The sequence below is a fragment of the Diabrotica virgifera genome, chromosome 5 (genome assembly GCF_917563875.1).
Source record: "Diabrotica virgifera virgifera chromosome 5, PGI_DIABVI_V3a".
Classification (NCBI taxonomy): domain Eukaryota; kingdom Metazoa; phylum Arthropoda; class Insecta; order Coleoptera; family Chrysomelidae; genus Diabrotica; species Diabrotica virgifera.
The window spans coordinates 7,469,748-7,490,116 of NC_065447.1; the positions used below are offsets into that span (position 1 = coordinate 7,469,748).

General features: G+C 32.1%; 1 protein-coding gene across 6 annotated transcripts in view; it reads left to right on the plus strand.

Annotated features, from left to right (window-relative positions):
* LOC114339615 (phosphorylase b kinase gamma catalytic chain, skeletal muscle/heart isoform) overlaps nucleotides 1-20,369 on the plus strand; it is an 88,400-nt gene that overhangs the window by 50,093 nt on the left and 17,938 nt on the right. For 4 of the 6 annotated variants that reach the window (XM_028290448.2, XM_028290306.2, XM_028290379.2 and 1 more), the window contains 8 exons: nucleotides 1,323-1,492; nucleotides 3,271-3,555; nucleotides 4,145-4,235; nucleotides 4,298-4,327; nucleotides 8,095-8,201; nucleotides 14,447-14,544; nucleotides 16,292-16,360; nucleotides 19,903-20,061. In XM_028290448.2, the coding sequence (XP_028146249.1) occupies nucleotides 1,323-1,492; nucleotides 3,271-3,555; nucleotides 4,145-4,235; nucleotides 4,298-4,327; nucleotides 8,095-8,201; nucleotides 14,447-14,544; nucleotides 16,292-16,360; nucleotides 19,903-20,061 (1,009 nt within the window). The remainder of the gene's footprint in view (nucleotides 1-1,322; nucleotides 1,493-3,270; nucleotides 3,556-4,144; nucleotides 4,236-4,297; nucleotides 4,328-8,094; nucleotides 8,202-14,446; nucleotides 14,545-16,291; nucleotides 16,361-19,902; nucleotides 20,062-20,369) is intronic. The other 2 variants (XM_050652255.1, XM_028290725.2) reach the window with 1 other exon arrangement.

The following is a 20,369-nucleotide window of genomic DNA, read 5'->3' on the forward strand; positions in this document are numbered from 1 at the left end:
TGGTTTACAGAGAAGTTTTTGTATAAACTAGTTAGACTGGGTCCTTGGTGCATGGGTCACATCCTAGGTTATGTAGAGATGTTGGTGGTGGACATATACAGCATCTTGTTTGATTTTATTTATTATTATTACTTATAATTTTGTTAATTCTTTATATTTTTGATTAAAGTTGTTCTGAAGCTATTTCCTTGTGGCATTTTTATAATTAAGTATTTTCTATGGTATTAAATTGTATTTTTGATTAAAGTTCTGTGTTAAAAGTTTTGACTGATTTTTTATGTTTTATAATGTTAATCAAAATTAATTGATAAACCAATGATATAAATTCAGATTAAAACAAGACATTATATGGCACCCACCCACTAGACCTGTACAAGCTGGTACAGGGTTCCAGAATTCTGGAATGGGTTTCATAAACGAATGGAAGATGTACAATAAGCCAAGTGGCTGCAGTACAACCGGTTCACAACAGACGGCTTCCAGGGAGAAAAAAAAAGACATACGTAATTTTTTGCACGGCTAGCTTTGATCCCAATAATTGTGGATCGCTCGTTATCTGTATAATGTACTGTTGATTAAAGTTTCTCTATTTGAAAAGGAACAGAACCTATTTTTCTTGATTTTTTGGTCTGTATTGTTGTACTACCAACTGAAAAAACAAAACAAAGAACATATCAGAATGGCAGATTGATAGAAGAAGCCAAGACTTACAAAAGGTTGTTGAGTTAATCATTATGATGATATTCTATGGTTTTATTGATTTCCAAATTATAAATAAAGGAATTATGTTATTTAAAACTTTTTAAAACAACTTAGGATATTTGTTAAATTCCGAACAATTTAAATATTATGTTTATATGGGATTAACACATTCACTGTGACTTTTTGCAAGTTGTTATCCAGGAGTCCCCAATCAGAGTCATGAGCATGGAATGTGTTAAGCCACAATTGGTTGTAATTCAAATTACATTTTTAACTAATTAGTTTGATTTACACTCCAAAAGTTGTTCTCAAAACAAAATTATTTTAAAAATTCTGGGAAAATATAATTATATTTTTTAATTGTATTTTAAAATGTCATTATATCTTTCCAGAATTTTCAAAATAATATTTTTTTGAGAACAATTTCCAATCAAAACGTCACACTGTACATAGTTAAAAATGTATTTTTAATTACAATTAATTGTGGGTTAATCCCATATTTATAAACATAATATATTTATATTAGACATGTCACAAGAAAGCAATTTCAGAAGCACACTTAACTCATATTTTTCTTAAAAATTCCTGAACAATTAACTCTTATTTTTCTTAATTTTTAGGGGTATATCCTCCACAGTTAGAAGATGTATAGAAAAGGAGACAGGAAAGGAATATGCTGCGAAAATTATTGATCTCAGCACCAGTGATGGCATAAATGATATGTCTACCTTAGAAGCAACTAACCAAGAAGTCACCATTTTAAGACATGTTGCTGGTCATCCATATATCAGTAGGTTTATAAATTATCTATAACAAATGTATGTGTGTTGTTTAGTATTGCTTTGTATGTTTCTTTTTCCCTTAATCACAATTCTTAAGTAATTCCAGGCTCAAATCGTGGCAATAGTATTTTCTGCTATAATGTTTTTTAGCCATTGGTCCACTGTGCATATACACAGTTATATGCACAGTTATTTTACTAAATTTTTTACCTCTCTATCAATTTGTAGTAGGTAGATATGAAACAAAATATATATCATCATTTTCTTTGCCTTTTTTCTACATGTCTCCCTCAATTACATACTTTTTTCACAAATTTTCTTTGTCTTTTATATATACATCCCTTAATGATACATTTTCACATATTTCTGTTTTCTAAAATGTTAATTTTTGAAAGCTTCATCAATTTGCCATAGGTAGATATGAAACAAAAATATCTAGACAAAAAAAAAGACAATGACACAATTTTTTGTATCAACTAAGTAAATCAGTTGACAAAGGTCAAACAATGATCCAAAATTCCTAAAAAAATTGTGTAATTTTTATCATCAATATACACAAACCATGATGTAATTATAGTAAATCACAAATTTGTGAGATAGAAGAGACAAATAAATATATCAATTAAATATGTGACTCAGTGAAACTTGAATCCATTTCTACATGCTGGAGATGAAGAAATGGCCAAAGCAGAGACAAAAAAGGATCAAAGACCCACCACACAAGACTAAGATCCCCTGATTGGCCATAACAGTGAGAATTATTGATTTTTAGGGTGCGGAACCATATTGCTTACGTGGGTAGAACAATAAATGATAGACTATTCTGTCCTATCGGACAGTTTATAGGTCATTTAGGGATTAGTGTGGCAAAAAATCTTGTTCATCAACATAATGCACCTGCTCATAAGATCGCCATTACACAATCAAAATTATAGAATTGAGGTACAAATTAATAGTTGCCACCATGTTCACCAGATTTAGTCTATTGTGACTATTTACCCCAAATAGTCATTTATTCCCAAACTTAATAGAAGTCTGGAAGGCCAGCAATTTGCAACAAACTATATGATCAAAACTAAACCATCACATTATTTTGATGATTTCGAATAAATAAATAAATATATCTACCTGCAAATGGAAAAATGTTTAGTGCTAATAATCTGATACAAGGAGTCACATATCTGCAAGGAGGTTAATAAACTTTATAGCACTGTTGTTATTGATGTAAAAATTGTTTTGATTAATTTTTCCATCATAAAAATAAACAAGAAGCTGGCAATGTATTATGTTATTTACCTATATTGGTAATTTTCTATGATGGTGAAGCATTTTTAGGATTGTAAACAATGCAACTGTTTTTTAAGTATGTATAAACAAGATGATCTATTTTGGTTCAGTGTTTGGTGAGATGTGTATGGCAAACATTGAATTTATTTTCTTAAAAATGGTGAATTCGTTTAACATGAGGTATTATATTTTACATGGTGAGTCTTTTAACATCATATTCTCAGTTTGTTTTGTCAAAGGCCTATACTATAGGCACTATAAAAACACTATGTGAAAACTAATGTGAAAGCATGTTTAACTTTTCAATTAAAAATGGAGAAAAGAGCTACAGAATCAAGAAAATATTGAACAAAATTGTTCTTTATTTATTTTTTTTATACATTTAAATGTTACTGAGCACTGATGTGTTATAAAAAAATTATTTTTTAATTTAACTATATAATTGATGATAAATAGTAACTACTTTTTTGTGCGTTTCTTACATTCCTTCTCTTTCCAGTTGAGCTACAAGATGTGTTCGAATCATCAACTTTCATTTTCCTTGTGTTTGAATTGTGCAAAAATGGCGAACTGTTCGACTATTTGACATCAGTTGTTGCACTTTCGGAGAAGAAGACCAGGTATATAATGAAGCAGATATTTGAAGGTGTGGATCACATACATTCGATGAAAATTGTACATAGAGATTTAAAGCCAGAAAATATTTTGTTAGACGACAATTTAAATGTGAAAATTACAGATTTTGGATTTGCCAAAGTCTTAAAGGAAGGCGAAGTGTTACATGGTAAGTATATGTTTAGACTATTATAATTATTAAAATAGTGATTTTACCCGTCACCATGTGATGGGGGATACAATCAATTGTCCCATACAATCACTGCACTCGATTTTATTTACTTCCTCTTATTTTATCGTATCTTCCTCCATTTTTTTCTGACTCCCTCAATTTTTTTCTGACACCCTTTAACTTTTACATTCCCTCTAATTTATTTTTATTATACATATACATATATAGATATAGATTTCAAAAACGAAAGACAATAAATAACGGCACAGCACTTGTGACAGAAGTGACTAATTTTTATAGTGCGTTATATACTACATATTGAAATTTTATGTCTGCTTATCACTAAAGTATCGTCGTGCTATCATGCTATATTCAACAAAACCAGCTTTGTACAACTCTTCATTAGATATCGCAAATCAGTTTTCAGATATTGTTTGCAGATATATGTATGTTTGGGAAATCCTGAACAGAATCCTAAATCCATAAAAAGAGTTTTCTACTTTTCTTGTTTGTTATACTTGGCTCAACTTTTATAGCTTTTAAAATTATCATTACTAGATGTTACATAGCACTTTTTCTTTTTTAGATTTGTGCGGTACGCCAGGGTATTTAGCTCCAGAGACTTTGAGGTGTAATATGCTGGAAGATGCCCCAGGTTATTCTTTTGAAGTGGATATGTAGGTTCGAAAACATTGAGAAAAAACAGTATATTTTATTAACTTGATTTTTTTTGTTTTAGATGGGCGTGTGGTGTGATAATGTATACATTGTAAGTATGTCTTCATTCATTTAAGTTTAAAATCTAGTTGTTCGATCGCAGTATGAAGGACAAAAATATCCAATATTTTGAAATTATCATGTGAAGTGAAATTTTTTGTATAAGAGTCACCATAAGGAAGCATGATTGACAAAAATTCGTCTACAGAAGAACTGGCAAACGGTATGTCAGTTGTAACCTCACACAGAGCGTTAATTTTCGAGAGCAGCACAGTGCTATGGAATGGTATTTCTTGAAAAGGACATACCGAACTTGTGGAGGTGATTGGGTGAATGACAGCTGACATGTACATTCAAAACATTTTAGAAGATCATGTTTTGCCATTTGCCAGCCATATTGGATCTGACAGATTCGTACTAATGCACTTTAACGCAAGTCTTCATGTCGCTAGAATAGTTAATACATACTTGCCTTGATGAGATTTAATTTAAAAAATTATATCGGCCATCTTCTTCTTTAAGTTCCATCTTCTATCGAAGGTTTGAAATTATCATGGCAATGCGGACCCTGTTGACTGCCGCTCTAAATAGCTCTGCACTACTGCATTCGAACCATTCCCGTAAGTCCTTAAGCCAGGATGTTCTTACTCTTCCCACATTTCGTTTTCCTCGGATTTTGCCTTGCATAATAAGTTGTAATAATGAGTATTTTTGCCCTCTCATCACATGTCCCAAGTACTCAAGTTTTCGTCTTTTGATAGTTAGTATTATTTCCGGTTGATTTCCTATCATTCTAGTTACTTCCACGTTTGACATTCTTTGAATCCATGATATTCGTAGGATTCTTCTGTAACACCAAAATTCAAAGCCGGCCAACTTATTCAAATGGACTTGTTTCAATGTCCACGCTTCCTAGCCATAAAGAAGAGTAGAGAACACGTAACATCGAAGCATCCTTAGGCGTAGTTCTAACCTTATATCCCGACAACAAAGAAACTTTTTAAGTTTAATGAATGATGCATGTGCTATTTCAATACGTGTGTTAATTTCTTTGGTTTGGTCTACATTTGATGTTATCCACGTTCCTAAGTATTTGTAGTTATCCACACTCTCAATTACAGTATCTTCAATAGTCAATTGGATGTGTACATATGCTGACATAGTCATGAGTCATGATCATGCATTTAGTTGTCTTTAAATTCATCTTCAGTTCGTACTCATGACAGCGTTCATTAAGACGTTGCATTACGTTCTGTAAATCATTGTTGTTATCCGTTATTATTACTGTATCGTCTGCAAAACGTAAGTTGTTCAAAACTTCTCCATTGATAGATATACCTTCTATTGAATCTGAGAGCGCTTCTTGGAATACCGCTTCACTGTAGACATTGAAAAGTAGTGGAGACAGCACGCAACCCTGACGGACTCCTCTCTGTATTTTGATATCTTGGGTGTCCTGGTTGTCAACTCTTACCTTGGCAGTTTGATTCCACCATAGAGCCTATTAGGCTATTGATTATGTCCAAAATAAGAGAGCTAAAAGGAACTACAACGTTAACAAGATTTTATTGTCTCATATGGTCAATGGACCTCTAAATTTGAAAAAACCGCGGAGTGCTACCATTTAAAGGGGTGCGTTTTTAAGAAAGGGGTGAATTAGTCCCTAGGCACAGGGTGGATTAGGGTGAGTTCTATGCACTTTTGGTACAAACACGTCTACAGGAAAATTGTTACAGGTTAAATTTACTATCAAGATATCACATTTTAAAGTTAAAAATATTTTTTTTTACAAAAATATACTCAAAAGAACAGCAAGAAAAAAACACGAAAGAAAGCAATTTTGTTTTTTGCCCCATAACTTTTTCCACAGGTACATAGGTATAGGCATTGCTTCAGCAAAAAATAACTTCCATCCCTCCTCTTTAAAATGACGTTTGGTAGAAGTCTCTGTGATTTACAGTTTCCGAAATAGGATTTTTCAAAGTTCTCTGCTCACAACATTTTCCCCATTATTTCGCAAATATTGTTCTGTAACTTTTTTCTACGCATTTCTAGGTATATGCAGTGGTACATTTAGTAGAAATAGTCAATTACCTTTAATATGGTCTATTGTATAAGGTCGTACGACTATTTTTTTAAGCAAGTTATGCTTTTTTAAGGTTTTATACTTTTAATGATTTTTGATATTTTTTATTATTTGTAAATATTTTCGTTCTGACTTTTTTTCTTGTACATTTAGGTAGGTATATATTAGTAAAATAAAAAAGCATATATTCTTTACTTTAAAATAGTGTATTGCAAAAGTTCTAGAACTCTTTTTAAACAAGATATCCGTAGGATATCCAAGGGTATCCGTAATTTGAGAAACATTTTAAAACTTTGTACTTTTTTCAATTAGAAGAATATAATCGCATATTATAATATAATTTTTAATTCGAAATAACTTTTCTTAATAACACTTTTCGATATTGTGAAATACAAAGGTACTTTACTCTTGAGCGAAATTCATATTTTTTAACATACCTCGTACACTATTGATAAAATTTTATATCTGATGATTGCATCTTAGGTTTTAGACTATGCAGAGCATTTTATAAAGAATAACTTTTTTTTTTTCATAAAGTTAATATTAAAAAGTTTTCCATATGGTTCCAACTTAGTGGGACCCATTGCTTGTGTATATGTAAACTTTGAAAAAGCATATCTTGTTAAAAATAGTCCAGTAATTTTTTACAATACACCATTTTAAAGTAAAAAAAAGCTTTCTTTTTTATTGCTGAATGTATATACCTAAATACACAATAAAAAAGTTATAATTGAGAAATTTCATTTTTCAAAAAATCATTAAAAGTATAAAACTTTGAAAAACCATATCTTGCTTAAAAATAGTCATATAGTCTTCTACAATAGAACATTTTAAAGGTAATGTAATTGACTTTTATTCCTATTAAATGTGACACTGCATATTGTACTTAAAACTGCGTATAAAAAAAGTTACAGAACAATGTTTGCGAAGTAACAAGGAAAATGTACCAAAATCGCTGTGAGTGGTGAAATTTGAAAAATCATATTTTGGAAACTATAAATCATAGGGACTTCTGCCAAACGCCATTTTAAAGAGGAAAGATGGAAGTTTTATTTCTGTGAAGCAATGCCTATACCTATATCCCCGTGGGAAAAAGTTATGGGTCAAAATACAAAATTGCCATTTTTCGTGTTTTTTTCTTGCTTTTCTTTTGAATATATTTTAGTAAAAAAATATATTTTTGACTTTAAAATATATTTCAATAGTAAATTTAACCTGGAACAATTTTCCAGTAGACGTATTTGCACCAAAAGTGCATAGAACTCACCCTAATTCGCCATGTGCCTAGGGACTAATTCACTCCTTTCTCAAAAACGCACCCCTTTAAATGGTAGCACTCCGTGGTTTTTTCATATCTAGAAATCCTATTCCTATGAAACTGGGGGGCTAAGGATTGCAGCACAAAAAAATCATTGCACACGATAATTTCAAAATAATCGACATTTTTGTCCATGAGTGTAGATCGTTTTGAGTCTTATTTTACGTCCCCTTTTTATTTATTCAATGAAAATGAAACGAGAAATATTTATGCAATCTTGCATTTCGTTTTAATTAATATACAATTATAGTAGGGTACTTATGATTACTAGACTACTTTTAGTTGTTTTAATTTTATCTGCAGATAATTGAGTCTCATTTAAAAGCAAATTTTAATGATGAAGCAATACTATTTTAGTTATATTTTGAATGCAGTGAATTAGTACAATAGTCACAGGTTTTATTTTATTTCTTAGATTGGTGGGATGTCCTCCGTTTTGGCATAGAAAGCAAATGGTGATGCTTAGGAATATTATGGAAGGAAAATACTCGTTTTCTTCTCCTGAATGGGCAGATATATCAGGTAAGTCAATTAAATCATAAAATTAAAATATTCTAGTTGTTTTTGAAGTGAAAACTTCTTTAGGGACGTTGTGCGATTTTTGGATAGGGGAAAAGCATTGAATTCGCGACCGTCATCGCGACCGTCATCGCTTATGCTATATATTATTTGTATGTATATATAAATTGTATAGAAGTATTTCAATTTAAAATAAATGTAAAACCTATTTTTAGGATGGGGAAAAAAGATTTATTTCGCGACCGTCATAACGACCGTCATCTCTTCGAAGAAATAAATTTTGTACGTATATGTATTGAAGTGAAAACTTCTTTAGGGACGTTGTGCACTTTTTGGATGGGAAAGAGTATTAAATTGGCGACCGTCATTGCGACCGTCATCGCTTCGAAGAAATACATTTTTGAAGTGAAAACTTCCTGAGGGTCGTTGTGCACTTTTTGGATGGGAAAAAAGTATTAAATTAGCGGCCGTCATCGTTTCGACGAAATAAATTTTTGAAGTGAAAATTTCTTTAGGGACGTTGTGCACTTTTTAGATAGGGAAAAAGTATTGAATTAGCGAATGTCATCGCGACCGTCAACGCTTCGGCAAAATAAATTTTTAAAGTGAAAACTTCTTTTGGGGACGTTGTGCACTTTTTAGATAGGGAAGAAGTATTGAATTAGCGACCGTCATCGCTTCGGCGAAATACATTTTTGAAGTGAAAACTTCTTTAGGGACGTCGTGCACTTTTTGGATGGGGAAAATTATTAAATTTGGATGGGGAGAAAGTAATAAATAAGCGACCGTCATCACTTCGACGAAATAAACATTTGAAGTAAAAACTTCTTTAGGGACGTTGTGCTCTTTTTGGATGGAAAAAAAGTATTAAATTATCGACCGTCATCGCGACCGTCATCGCTTCGATGAAATAAATTCGTGAAGTGAAAACTTCTTGAGGGACGTTGTGCACTTTTTGGATGGGGAAAAAGTATGGAATTATGGACCGTCACCGCTTCGACGAAATAAATATTTGAAGTGAAACTTCTTTACGGACATTGTACACTTTTTCGATGGAAAAAAGCATTAAATTAGCGACCGTCATCGCTTCGATGAAATCAATTTTTGAAGTGGAAACTTCTTGAGGGACGGTGTGCACTTTTTGGATGGGGAAAAATATAAATTAGCGACCTTTATCGCTTCGACGAAATAATTTTTTGAAGTGAAAACTTCTTTAGGGACGTTGTGCACTTTTTGGATGGAAAAAATTATTAAATTAGCGACCGTCATCGCTTCGACGAAATACTTTTTTGAAGTGAAAACTTATTTAGGAACGTTGTGCACTTTTTGGATGGGGGAAAAGTATTGAATTAGGGACCGTCATCGCTTCGACGAAATAAATATTTGAAGTGAAACTTATTTATGGACGTTGTGCACTTTTTCGATGTAAAAAAGTATTAAATTAGCGACCGTCATCACTTCGATGAAATCAATTTTTGAAGTGGACACTTCTTGAGGGACGTTGTGCACTTTTTGGATGGGCAAAATATTATATTAGGGAACCTTCATCACTTCGACGAAATAAATTTTTGAAGTAAAAACTTCTTGAGGGACGTTGTGCACTTTTTGGATAAGGAAAAATTATTAAATTAGCGACCATCATCGCTTCGACGAAATAATTTTTTTAAGTGAAAACTTTTATAGCGACGTTGTGCGCTTTTTGTATGGAGGAAAAGTATTGAATTAGGGCCGTAATCGCTTCGACGAAATAAATATTTGAAGTGAAACTTATTTAGGGACGTTGTGCACTTTTTCGATGTAAAAAAGTATTAAATTAGCGACCTTCATCGCTTCGACGAAATAAATATTTGAAGTGAAAACTTCTTGAGGGACGTTGTGCACTTTTTGGATGGGGAAAAAGTAGTAAATTAGCGACCGTTATTGCTTCGACGAAATAAATTTTTGAATTGAAAATTTCTTTAGGGACGTTGTGCACTTCTTGGATGGGGAAAAAGTATTGAAATTGCGACCGTCATCACTTCGCTGAAATAAATTTTGTACATATATAAATTATGTGTATGTATACATAAATAGCATAGGGCATACGCATCGTGTATATCGTATATGATATAGGTATAGCACTTCTTTTAGGATGGGGTAAAAGCATTGAGCTCGTAATTTATATACTATAAGAAGTTTTTACTTCTGTCGGCACTCCCACGAGTGCCTTTAATTTTTTTTTAATGTTATAATGTGTACTGTAAAAGTGCATTTATTATAATTTACTTCCTATCTTGCATAATTTAAAATAGATAAAACTCTTATAAAAGATTTTTTCTTTGCCTCTACTTTAATATGATTAATTTTACTTAAACCTGCGACCAAAGATTTACAGATAGATTTACCAGGGACACATGAAACGCCAAAAGCCTGAGACAAATCCAACTTCAAAAATTGCTTCCTTGCAATTTGAAAAAAAGCTATGTAATTCTGGGGCTAGTCAACCTCGGCACTGATGCGTGAAATTGCAAAAAAAATCTCTACATCAAAGGAATGAGTTCGTGGAATATGTCTGCGACGGAGAGAGTCATCGATTTCTCTAATGCACTGGGCCTCAATCAGGAGTATTGTTCGTCCGCTATAACTTCTCATGCGTCACGATTCATTTTCAAACAAATTAGGTCAAAACATAAAGTGAAACGAACGTCGATGTACATATGTTACAGTTCAAGTTGATTATCCAGTTGGAGTTGACTCCAACTAGTTGGAGTCAACTCTAACGGCTGGTTTCAGTAAAAGTTGATTTTAAATATAAAATGAAGATTTATATTCAACATTTACTAGTAAAAGTAGACTCCAACTAGGAAAAGTATACTCTTCCCAATGCCCTTTAGTAAAAGTTGATTCTGATTCACACAAACAGCCGATTCTAGAAATTAAATGTTACTGAATATGTTCAAATTAGTCTAGGCTGTATCGTCGCCCCCGTTAGGTAAATTACTCCGATTCGAATTTTTTGCACAAACTTACTCAAAAAGAGGTCCTCATAACAAATCTACTGGGTGCCAGGCAGTACCTTGATCGATAAATTGTTAACAATTTTTTTTAGACAAATTCACAAAAATAATTTTTTCACTTCGAACATTTTTTTTAGATCATTTGGGTTATTCTGAGCCAAAAAAGTATTTTGTGATTTTTCTCTAACATTGATTGTTGTCGAGTTATACGCGATTTAAAATTTGAAAAATGCGAAAATAGCCATTTTCAAGGCTTAACTCCATTAAGATCCATTATTATGAAAGTCAGAAAGTGACCAAATCAAAGTTTATAGCCCCTCTACAAGATCCAGCAGAAATGTTTGTCACTATTTTATTACTAAGCTGTATCTTTAATTATTAACAATGAGCACTAAGTGCGTATCAGGCGGCCGTCAATGGGGAGTGCTAAAGAGATGCACCATTCCGGCAGTCCAATGGTGAATCTCACTCGCACTCACATTGACGGCCGCCTCAATACAAGGTTAGCGCTCATTGTTGATAATTAAAAATAATATCTTATTAATGAAATAATGACAAAAATTTCTTCAGGATCTTATAGAGGTAGTTTTAATCTTTGATTTTTTTTAGTTTCTGACTTTCATAATATATAATATCGTATGGCATTTTTGCCTTTCGGACAGTTCCGGCGCCAATTACATCTTCAACCCTGTTTCAAGTAACTAGTGTCGATGTACACTAGCCCAGGGGGACCGACTGCTTAACGTGCTCTCCGAGGCACGGTGAGACGGCTCGTGTCATTATTGAAAATGAAAATGGTTTGCCTTTAGCAGGGCTCGAACCCACGTGCACTGGCGTATGAGGCCAGCGATTATGCCGTTACTCCACGGCCGCTCGCTCGACTTTCACACAATAATTATCTTTAACCGAGTTATTAAACCTTGAAAATGGTTATTTTGGCGTTTTTCAAATTTTAAGTCGCTAATAACTCGACAACAGTCAATTTTAGAGAAAAAAAGACCCAACGGATCTAAAAAAAAATTTGTACGAAGTGAAAAAATTATGTATTTTTGCGAATTTGTTTAAAATCATTGTTTATCGCCAAACTTCACTAAAATCAGTCAGTATTGTACTCATTTGTCCTCATTTTCGGCAGTAAAGTAACACTTTGTTGTATTGAAAGAAGAATGTTAATTTACCTGCCGCGATAATTAATCAAATTAACCGAGATTGAATGTAAGTGGTCAATGTCAGCAATCGATTATTTATTTGAGTGAAATTAAAATTTATTTACTTTAATTATTAAAAATATTGTACGAAATTTATCTTATTATTAATAAAATTTATGTCAAAAGGTAAAATTCTATAGTGTTTCGCAATTATATTCATACAAAATAAATCAAAACTTTACAGATTTAGTAATTAGGTAGGTATACAATATTGATAACTATCGATTACACATCAAAACCGACCATCATGCAAAAGTCATCTGTCATTACTGTCATACGAATTTTTTATTTCGTCTAAAATTAAAAAAAAAATCCTCAAAGTTTAAGTAAGTGTTAATGTTTTTTATGATTGACGATACAATTTTACCACCTCAATACCCTTTATCGAACGCGTCTGTTCCTCTGCTCGTAATATCAGACTCTTTCGATAAAGAGTCACTTTACTGACTGACTTTACTGAAATTGGTTAAACAATTTTTTGACCGCGGTACCGCGTAACACCCTGTGTATTTGTTATAAGGATTGTTATACGGATGTATTTCTTTGAGTAAGTTTGTGCAAAAAATCGAATCAGAATAATTTACCTAACGGGGGCGACGTTACAGACTATACTAATAAGTAGTTGAAACGATCAAAACAAAGAAACGCACACTCATCAAAAATGCACTTGAGATTCTCGTATAATCAACATTTACTGAATCGATCCAGGAAGAGTCAACTCCAACTAGTAAAAGTTGATTTAAATTTTTAAAATCAACTTTTACTGCTCGTTTCAGTTGGAGTTGACTCCAACTACTTGGAGTCAACTCTGACTGAGAATCAACTTGAACTGTAACATATATACATTTTGTATACTGTATACTATATACTAAACAGATCGGCGTACGTTTCACTTTATGTTTTGACTTAATTTGTTTGAAAATGAATCGTGACGCATGGGAAAAGTTATAGCGGACGAACAATATCTGATTCAAAATTTGTCTGGCTTGGTATGGCTTGGCATGCGACATAGAGAGTCTGCCTGTCTGGTTGAGGGTGTCTTTGGATATGGACTAGTTTTTGTAAATTTCATAATGGAATGAAAAATCTTTGACATTTCCTGATTCGAATTCTCTTCTTCTTATGCAATCCACTAATTGATTATTCGCGATCATATTTGACCCTTTATCTCTATTTATTCGAGACATTTTTTCGAATTATAGATAGATGGATGGCGCTATAATCGGAAAAAACGACTGTTGAAAATAGAAAATTAAATTAAAAAATGGAAAACTTAACATTTTTTGGTCTTAGGACCTACCCTTCACAACCCAATAGGTCCTGATAACGCTCGAGTGACTGCACATTTAGCATACTTTCCTCCCCTACTAGAAGGATAACGTAGGGTTAACGTTAGATAAAAAATGACGTCAAAGATAGAATAAATAAAATATGGAAAAAACAATGGAAAAATATTTCAAGCATATCAAAAAATTTATATTTTTCTTTACATCAAGAACTTCCTCCGCCACCTGAATACATATTTAAGTATAACCTGCCAAAGCAAGATATTTCTACTATCGTCAGATTAAAAACTCGACACGGAAAATATGAGGCACATCTGCACAAATTAGGAATAGTTAATTCATCAGTCTGTTTTTGTGATAATGTTTCGATTAGAGATTTGAACCATATTTTCTTTGAATGCAAAATTAACGAGAGATATATAAATCAATTGTATTACAATTTACGACAAACACAAGTTCATTTTCCAATTAGTATAGAATATCTACTAAGTTGTCATAAAATGGAAATATTTAAATTACTCATAAACCACTTGAAAGAAACAAATATAGTCATTTGAGTCAGATAGGTGGGAATATAACAAAACTAATAAATTGAGGTAAAAATAAAATAAAAATCTGTGGCTAACGGACCCGCATCCAAGCCATTTTTTCTCACACACACACACACACACACACGTAGGGTTAACGCTTAAGGAAGGACTCTGTTTGATTGATTTTTCTCTCGTGACTAAAATATTGATTGTTGTATTTAATTTTAGATGCACCAAAGGACTTAATTAGAAAATTGTTAGTCGTAAATCCGAAAGATAGAATAGGTATTAAAGATGCCTTGCAGCATCCCTTCTTCCAGACGGTGGTAAGTAAAGATAGTTCATACTTTTAGTGAAATCATTTACTCTGAATGATCTTGAATATATTTTATCATTTCTTCTTCAAAAACTTTTGTATATTCCATTTAGCCTGGTGTTGGCTATCTCTTGAATATCTGCTAATTTAAAAGTGGTGTTTTTTGCCTCCATATCAATCGGGTTAATCTAACCAATTTTTTTATTAAACATTTAATCCATTTTGGTTTAAACATGTATAAAATAGAGACTGTACAAAAATATTATTTAACATTAAATACACTGCCGAGCAAAAAATCGGGCCACTCGAGGAATTATATGCATATGTTTGATGTCTCGAGTTTCTGTTGTCAGATTTAAGTGATTTTTTTAACATGTTATAGCCTTATTCTTTAACAATATCGCTGTAATAATATTGTTGCTAGACAGGTAAATTGTCATTGTATACCGGGTGCAACAATCATACTATGTTTTTTCCTTAAAGTCAGAACACTCTGTCGAATATTATAGCATAGATAAAATATTGAAATTTAAACTAAATTGTAATCTTCTTGTAGGCTTTCTAACATTTTCTTTTTTGATTAATTTTTTTAACTACAGGATGTTTCTAAATTAGTGCGACAAACTTTAAGGGGTTATTCTGCATGAAAAAATAATGACCGTTTGTTTTATAAACATATGTCCGCAAATGCTTCTTTTCCGAGATACGAGATATTAAATTTTTTCCTACAAACTGACAGTTTATTTGTTGCTTTAAAACCGGCTGGGATATGCAAATCAAATTTGGTAGGTTTTAAGAGGTAGTTATTGCGCATTTTTTGACATACAATATTTCGCAATATTGCGCATTTTTTGACAATAATAAACCGTTAGTTTGTAGGAAAAAAATTCAACATCCCGTATCTCCGAAACGAAGCATTTGTGGACAAATGTTTATAAATAAATGGTCATTATTTTTTCATGCAGAATTAACCCTTAAAGTTTGTCGCGCTTATTTCGAAACATTCTGTATTGATGAAGAACATGGCTAGTTGTTAAAGTACCTAACTTTTTTATTATCCAACATAAGCAAATTAATCAAAAAAGAAAATGCTAAGAAAGCCTAAGGCTGCAATTGAGTTTTAATTTCAATATTTTATCTATGCTATAATATTCCACATAGTGTTCCGAACTTTAAGCAAAAAACACAGTATGATTGTTACACCCAGTATAAAATGACATTTAAACCCTTGTGAATACGAAACTTGCGTTATTTACATAAATCTTGATATCTGGTTAGAGTATTTCAATAATGAAAGACCTCATCCGGTAAATATTGTTATGGCAAAACTCCTATGCAAACCTTTAAGTCTAGTAAGAAATTAGCTGTTGAAAAGAATAATGAAATCTTGTATCTTGGATACCTGTCTAGCAACAATATTATTACATTGATATTCTTAAATAATAAGGCTATAACCTATAACATACTCAAAAATCACTCAAATCGGACAACAGGTTTAGGAAATTCGAGACATCAAACGTATGCAATTCATCGAGTGACCCGATTTCTTTGCTACGCAGTGTATTTAATAATAAATAATGTTAAATATTAAATTCAACATGTATACATAACGTATTTCATTAGAAAAATATTGATCTATTTAATAGAGAACTTTCAAAATGAACTAAATACGAAGAAATGGTAAAATTTATTGTGTCGTCTGTTTTTTTTTGTATAAAATTTTGCATGATATTTACTATTCCATCCTGATATTTCAGCAACTATGGGATCAGGATATAGGTGTATTGAAAAACATTTTGAAAGAAAACGTGTCTGATACGACACCGGTAAATAAGTATTTTTTGTGAATATTCAAAGCAGCTTCTATGTACGACTAATCTAATACTTTGAGCTCTGCTATATATGTATGTTAAAATTTGCATTATCAAAATCTCGAAAATTTTTAATAATTTGATAAAAAAGGGAATTTTTTCTTTCAGTTTTGTCATGTCTGTTGTGTTAAATTTGCTTATAAAATTCTTGTGCATTTTCTATATTCTTATAGTAACTGATATTCTAATCCCTGACAGTGATACGTATTTCTTTGTTTCCTCGCAGCTCTCGTACTTTCTTTAAGGGCATAGGCGCAAAATATCGCCTGTCAAAATGTTCAATGTGTTTTAAATGTATTCATTTTTTTCGAATCCTGAGGAAACTAATAAATATTTTTGAAAAATTGAAACGCAGAATGAAAGATTACATTATTACTGAGGACCGAAAGTCCCTGAAAACTTCTATAATGTTTATTTTAATAAGTTACAGAAGTGAAAAAAAAAGAGAAAATTTAGTATGATTTTTAATTGCAAATATTTCATTCAAAAGAAACTTTCTATTTATTCTAAGGGAGTTTCGGCCCTCGGTAATAATCTTTCATTCTGCGCTTAAATTTTTCAAAAATACTTATTAGTATTCTCAGGATTCGAAAAAAAAAGGAATAAATTTAAAACACATTAACAATTTTGACAGGCGACGTTTTGTGCCTTTTGCCATTGTCTATTTGAATGTTAAGAGCACTCTCTTCTTAGAGATCTTAATCTTACGTAAACAGAGTCACGAATGAAGACTTGCAAAGACTCTCAAAAGAAGAACTGATTGAAATCAATATACAAAAGCTGCAATATCTTCACCAAGTGATGAGAGGAACAAAATTCCAGCTTCTGTAGAAAATCATGCAGGGAAAGATTTTAGGAAAACGTGGCGTTAGAAGTAGACCAATGTCATGGCTGCGCAATCTCAGAGAGTGGTTTAATACTTGTCTAACCAGCTTTTTAGATTAGCTGTAAACAGAAGACAAAATAGTCATGATGATCTTCAACCGTTGAAAGAAGACGGCACCTTAAGAAGAAGATCTTGTTGAGGGGAATGGAAAATAGCTAAATAATTAATATTCCAAATTTTGATGCTTAAAATATGTAGATAGTCTTTAGCCGTTAATGTTTTTGTGTAAAACGTATAGGTCTGGATCCCGCGTATGAAAAAAAAGTTGATTAATAGCAAGCTGAAAATTTGTTAATAGCTTAAGGGTGTCTAGTCGAATAAACTTTGATATATGGGAACACTGAAACAGGGGAAGTTTTAATTGTGGAACAGGTTAAAAATTTGGAACGGTCACAGCACGAAAACGGCACATTTATTTTGTCCGACAGAACAGACTTAAACTCTCCGAACAGAGATTAAACTCTCATGAAAAAATCAGACTGCTATTTATTACCTGTCATAATTCCTGTCATTTGACATATTCTACATGTTCCACTCATTAAAACGCCCATTTGGTGATAAATAGCAGTCTGATTTTTGCATGAGAGTTTAATCTCTGTTCGAAGAGTTTAAGTCTGTTCTGTCGGACAAAATAAATGTGCCGTTTTCGTGCTGTGACCGTTCCAAATTTTTAACCTGTTCCACAATTAAAACTGCCCCTGTTCCAGTGTTCACACATATCAAAGTTTATTCGACTAGACACCCTTAAGCTATTAACAAATTTTCAGCTTGCTATTAATCAACTTTTTTTTCATACGCGGGATCCAGACCTAGTAGCTATATAGAGTATTTTTGTGGCTGCTTACTGATTTTTAATATTAAAATACATCTATAAAACAAGTATACCATCCGATACCATTTTTTGTATGTTTGTTTTTCACACTGTACATACGCGTCTGTGCATTCTTTTTATTCGATAATTTGTCTGTAGTACAACTAACAGAAAAATAAATGCTTGGGTTAAACTCTCATACAATGGATGGACAGAAAGGTGACTAATTTCTCTGGTGTCTGTTCTCCCCGTATGGTTTAATTACTTTTAACTGACTTTGTGAGAAGCTGCAGTAGGTAATAAAGTTTGTGCGTTCAATATAAAAATACTTCAGGACCATTTGAACTTGCCAAAAGAGCATTAGTTACATAAAACTTCACGCACATAACTCTCACTGAGAAAATACATATCCAGCACATGGCAAAATGTATAATGAACGGATATGTGCTAATAGGGCTGAAATACTACGAACAAAAAGCAGCAATCAGCTCATAGTGATAACAGGCTGTTTTCTTACTGACTCGAAAAACAATAGTACTTATTTTCAAGTCCCATAAGGCAACTAGTTGCAGTACTACCAGTTTACAAGAGACGGCTTCCAAAAGAAGACTACATACACATCGCACCTCCGGTCAAACAGTGTCATAAGTCAAAAAAGCAAAGTATCGAGAAAACGACGTTTAAAATTTTTGCTGGAACTTTTTCGGGTTTAATTTAAAAACTGTTAAAATTAGTATAATAACTTATTTGATCAGTCACAAAGGTTTTTGAAGCTCTACAAAATAGTGTATTAATAATTCTGCTAAAGATATTAAAAAATATATATTTTTTTTAGTTGTGAGACTATACAGATAAAATAACAAAAAATTCACTAAATATTATTTATCAAAAGATAAATAAATGAGAAATGTGTCACTTTTCTTGATCACATACGCAGATTGTTTTGAATAAAGTCTGTCACATATACTGTCTTAACTCGACGCTTTATATACATATTAGATGGACAAGTTCCTTGCACAAGTCGTTATATGACACTGTTTATGTTCGGTGCGCCGTTGATTTTGGTTAATCGTATAATGACTCTAGTGTCATCTAATGACAAATACTTGAACTATAAACGTAACACTTTTTGAGATAAGATTTTGTAGCTTTATTAAACTGTTGGTGCAATAAAACCGTTTTTAAATTTTTTTGAGTTGTGACACTATTCGTGCGCAGGCATATTATGAGAAATACATGTACGGTAGTGTCCCATCTTTTTGCATGAACTTTTACATCCATTGTATACGAGGTTAACCAAACAATTTCATTTTCCATTACTATTATGTTTCCATTCAGGTTCGTAGGTTAAAAACTTCAAACGATTCTTATGTTTTGACTTGTCCTTTTCCAATAATTATGTCAATTGAGGCCATGAGATGCAAAGTGTCGTAAGCCCAAAATGCAACAAAATGAGAAAAAATGTTTCGAATTTTAGATATTTTCAAACTGGAATTACACTGTTAATGTTAAAAGTTGTAATAAGTTTTTGCAGAACAATATAGAATTCGGATATATTTTTTACTTAAATTACTTAAATAAGGGAAAACTTTAATGTAATAAACGCGATTTGGCAAAATTGTGGTTTAGACCACCTTGCATCTCATATATCATAGCGTCAATTGGAAAATACTCAGTTGATAATATAATAAATTCGTTTGATGTTCTGACTCATATCCTACAACCACAATAACTAACATCCCAGAACATTTTGTCAATAACTAACAATTTCTATTTATTTATGTTCTATCTTGTTTTTAGAAAGTAGAACAAACTAAATTTAATGCAAAACGCAAGTTCCAATCGATTATATTACTCGTAAGATCGATGATAAGATTACAAAGACTTAGGTTCACGCCAGAACCGTTGAGTGTAGATGTAGCTAGGACTGATCCATACCGTCTTAAGATATTAAGAAAGGTAAGTTTAAGTATACAAATTATAGTTGAAAAAGTTATTGGTGTAGTCCATAAACGAAATCATTACTCTGTTCTGTTGTGTTGACATACTTGTTGCAACAGTTAACACGTTGACAGACAGAACGTCTATAGACGTCTAATTTCCATTGATGTAATGTGACACAACGTCTATAGACGTTGCATTTTCCTATTCTACTTTGCAAAATACATATTATAGTGTCACAACACTTGCTTATACATTTGACGACCCGTGTTGAGCTGCCCCCCCCCCCCACTTGCAAAAATTAAAAAACAAATAGCCCTGATTTA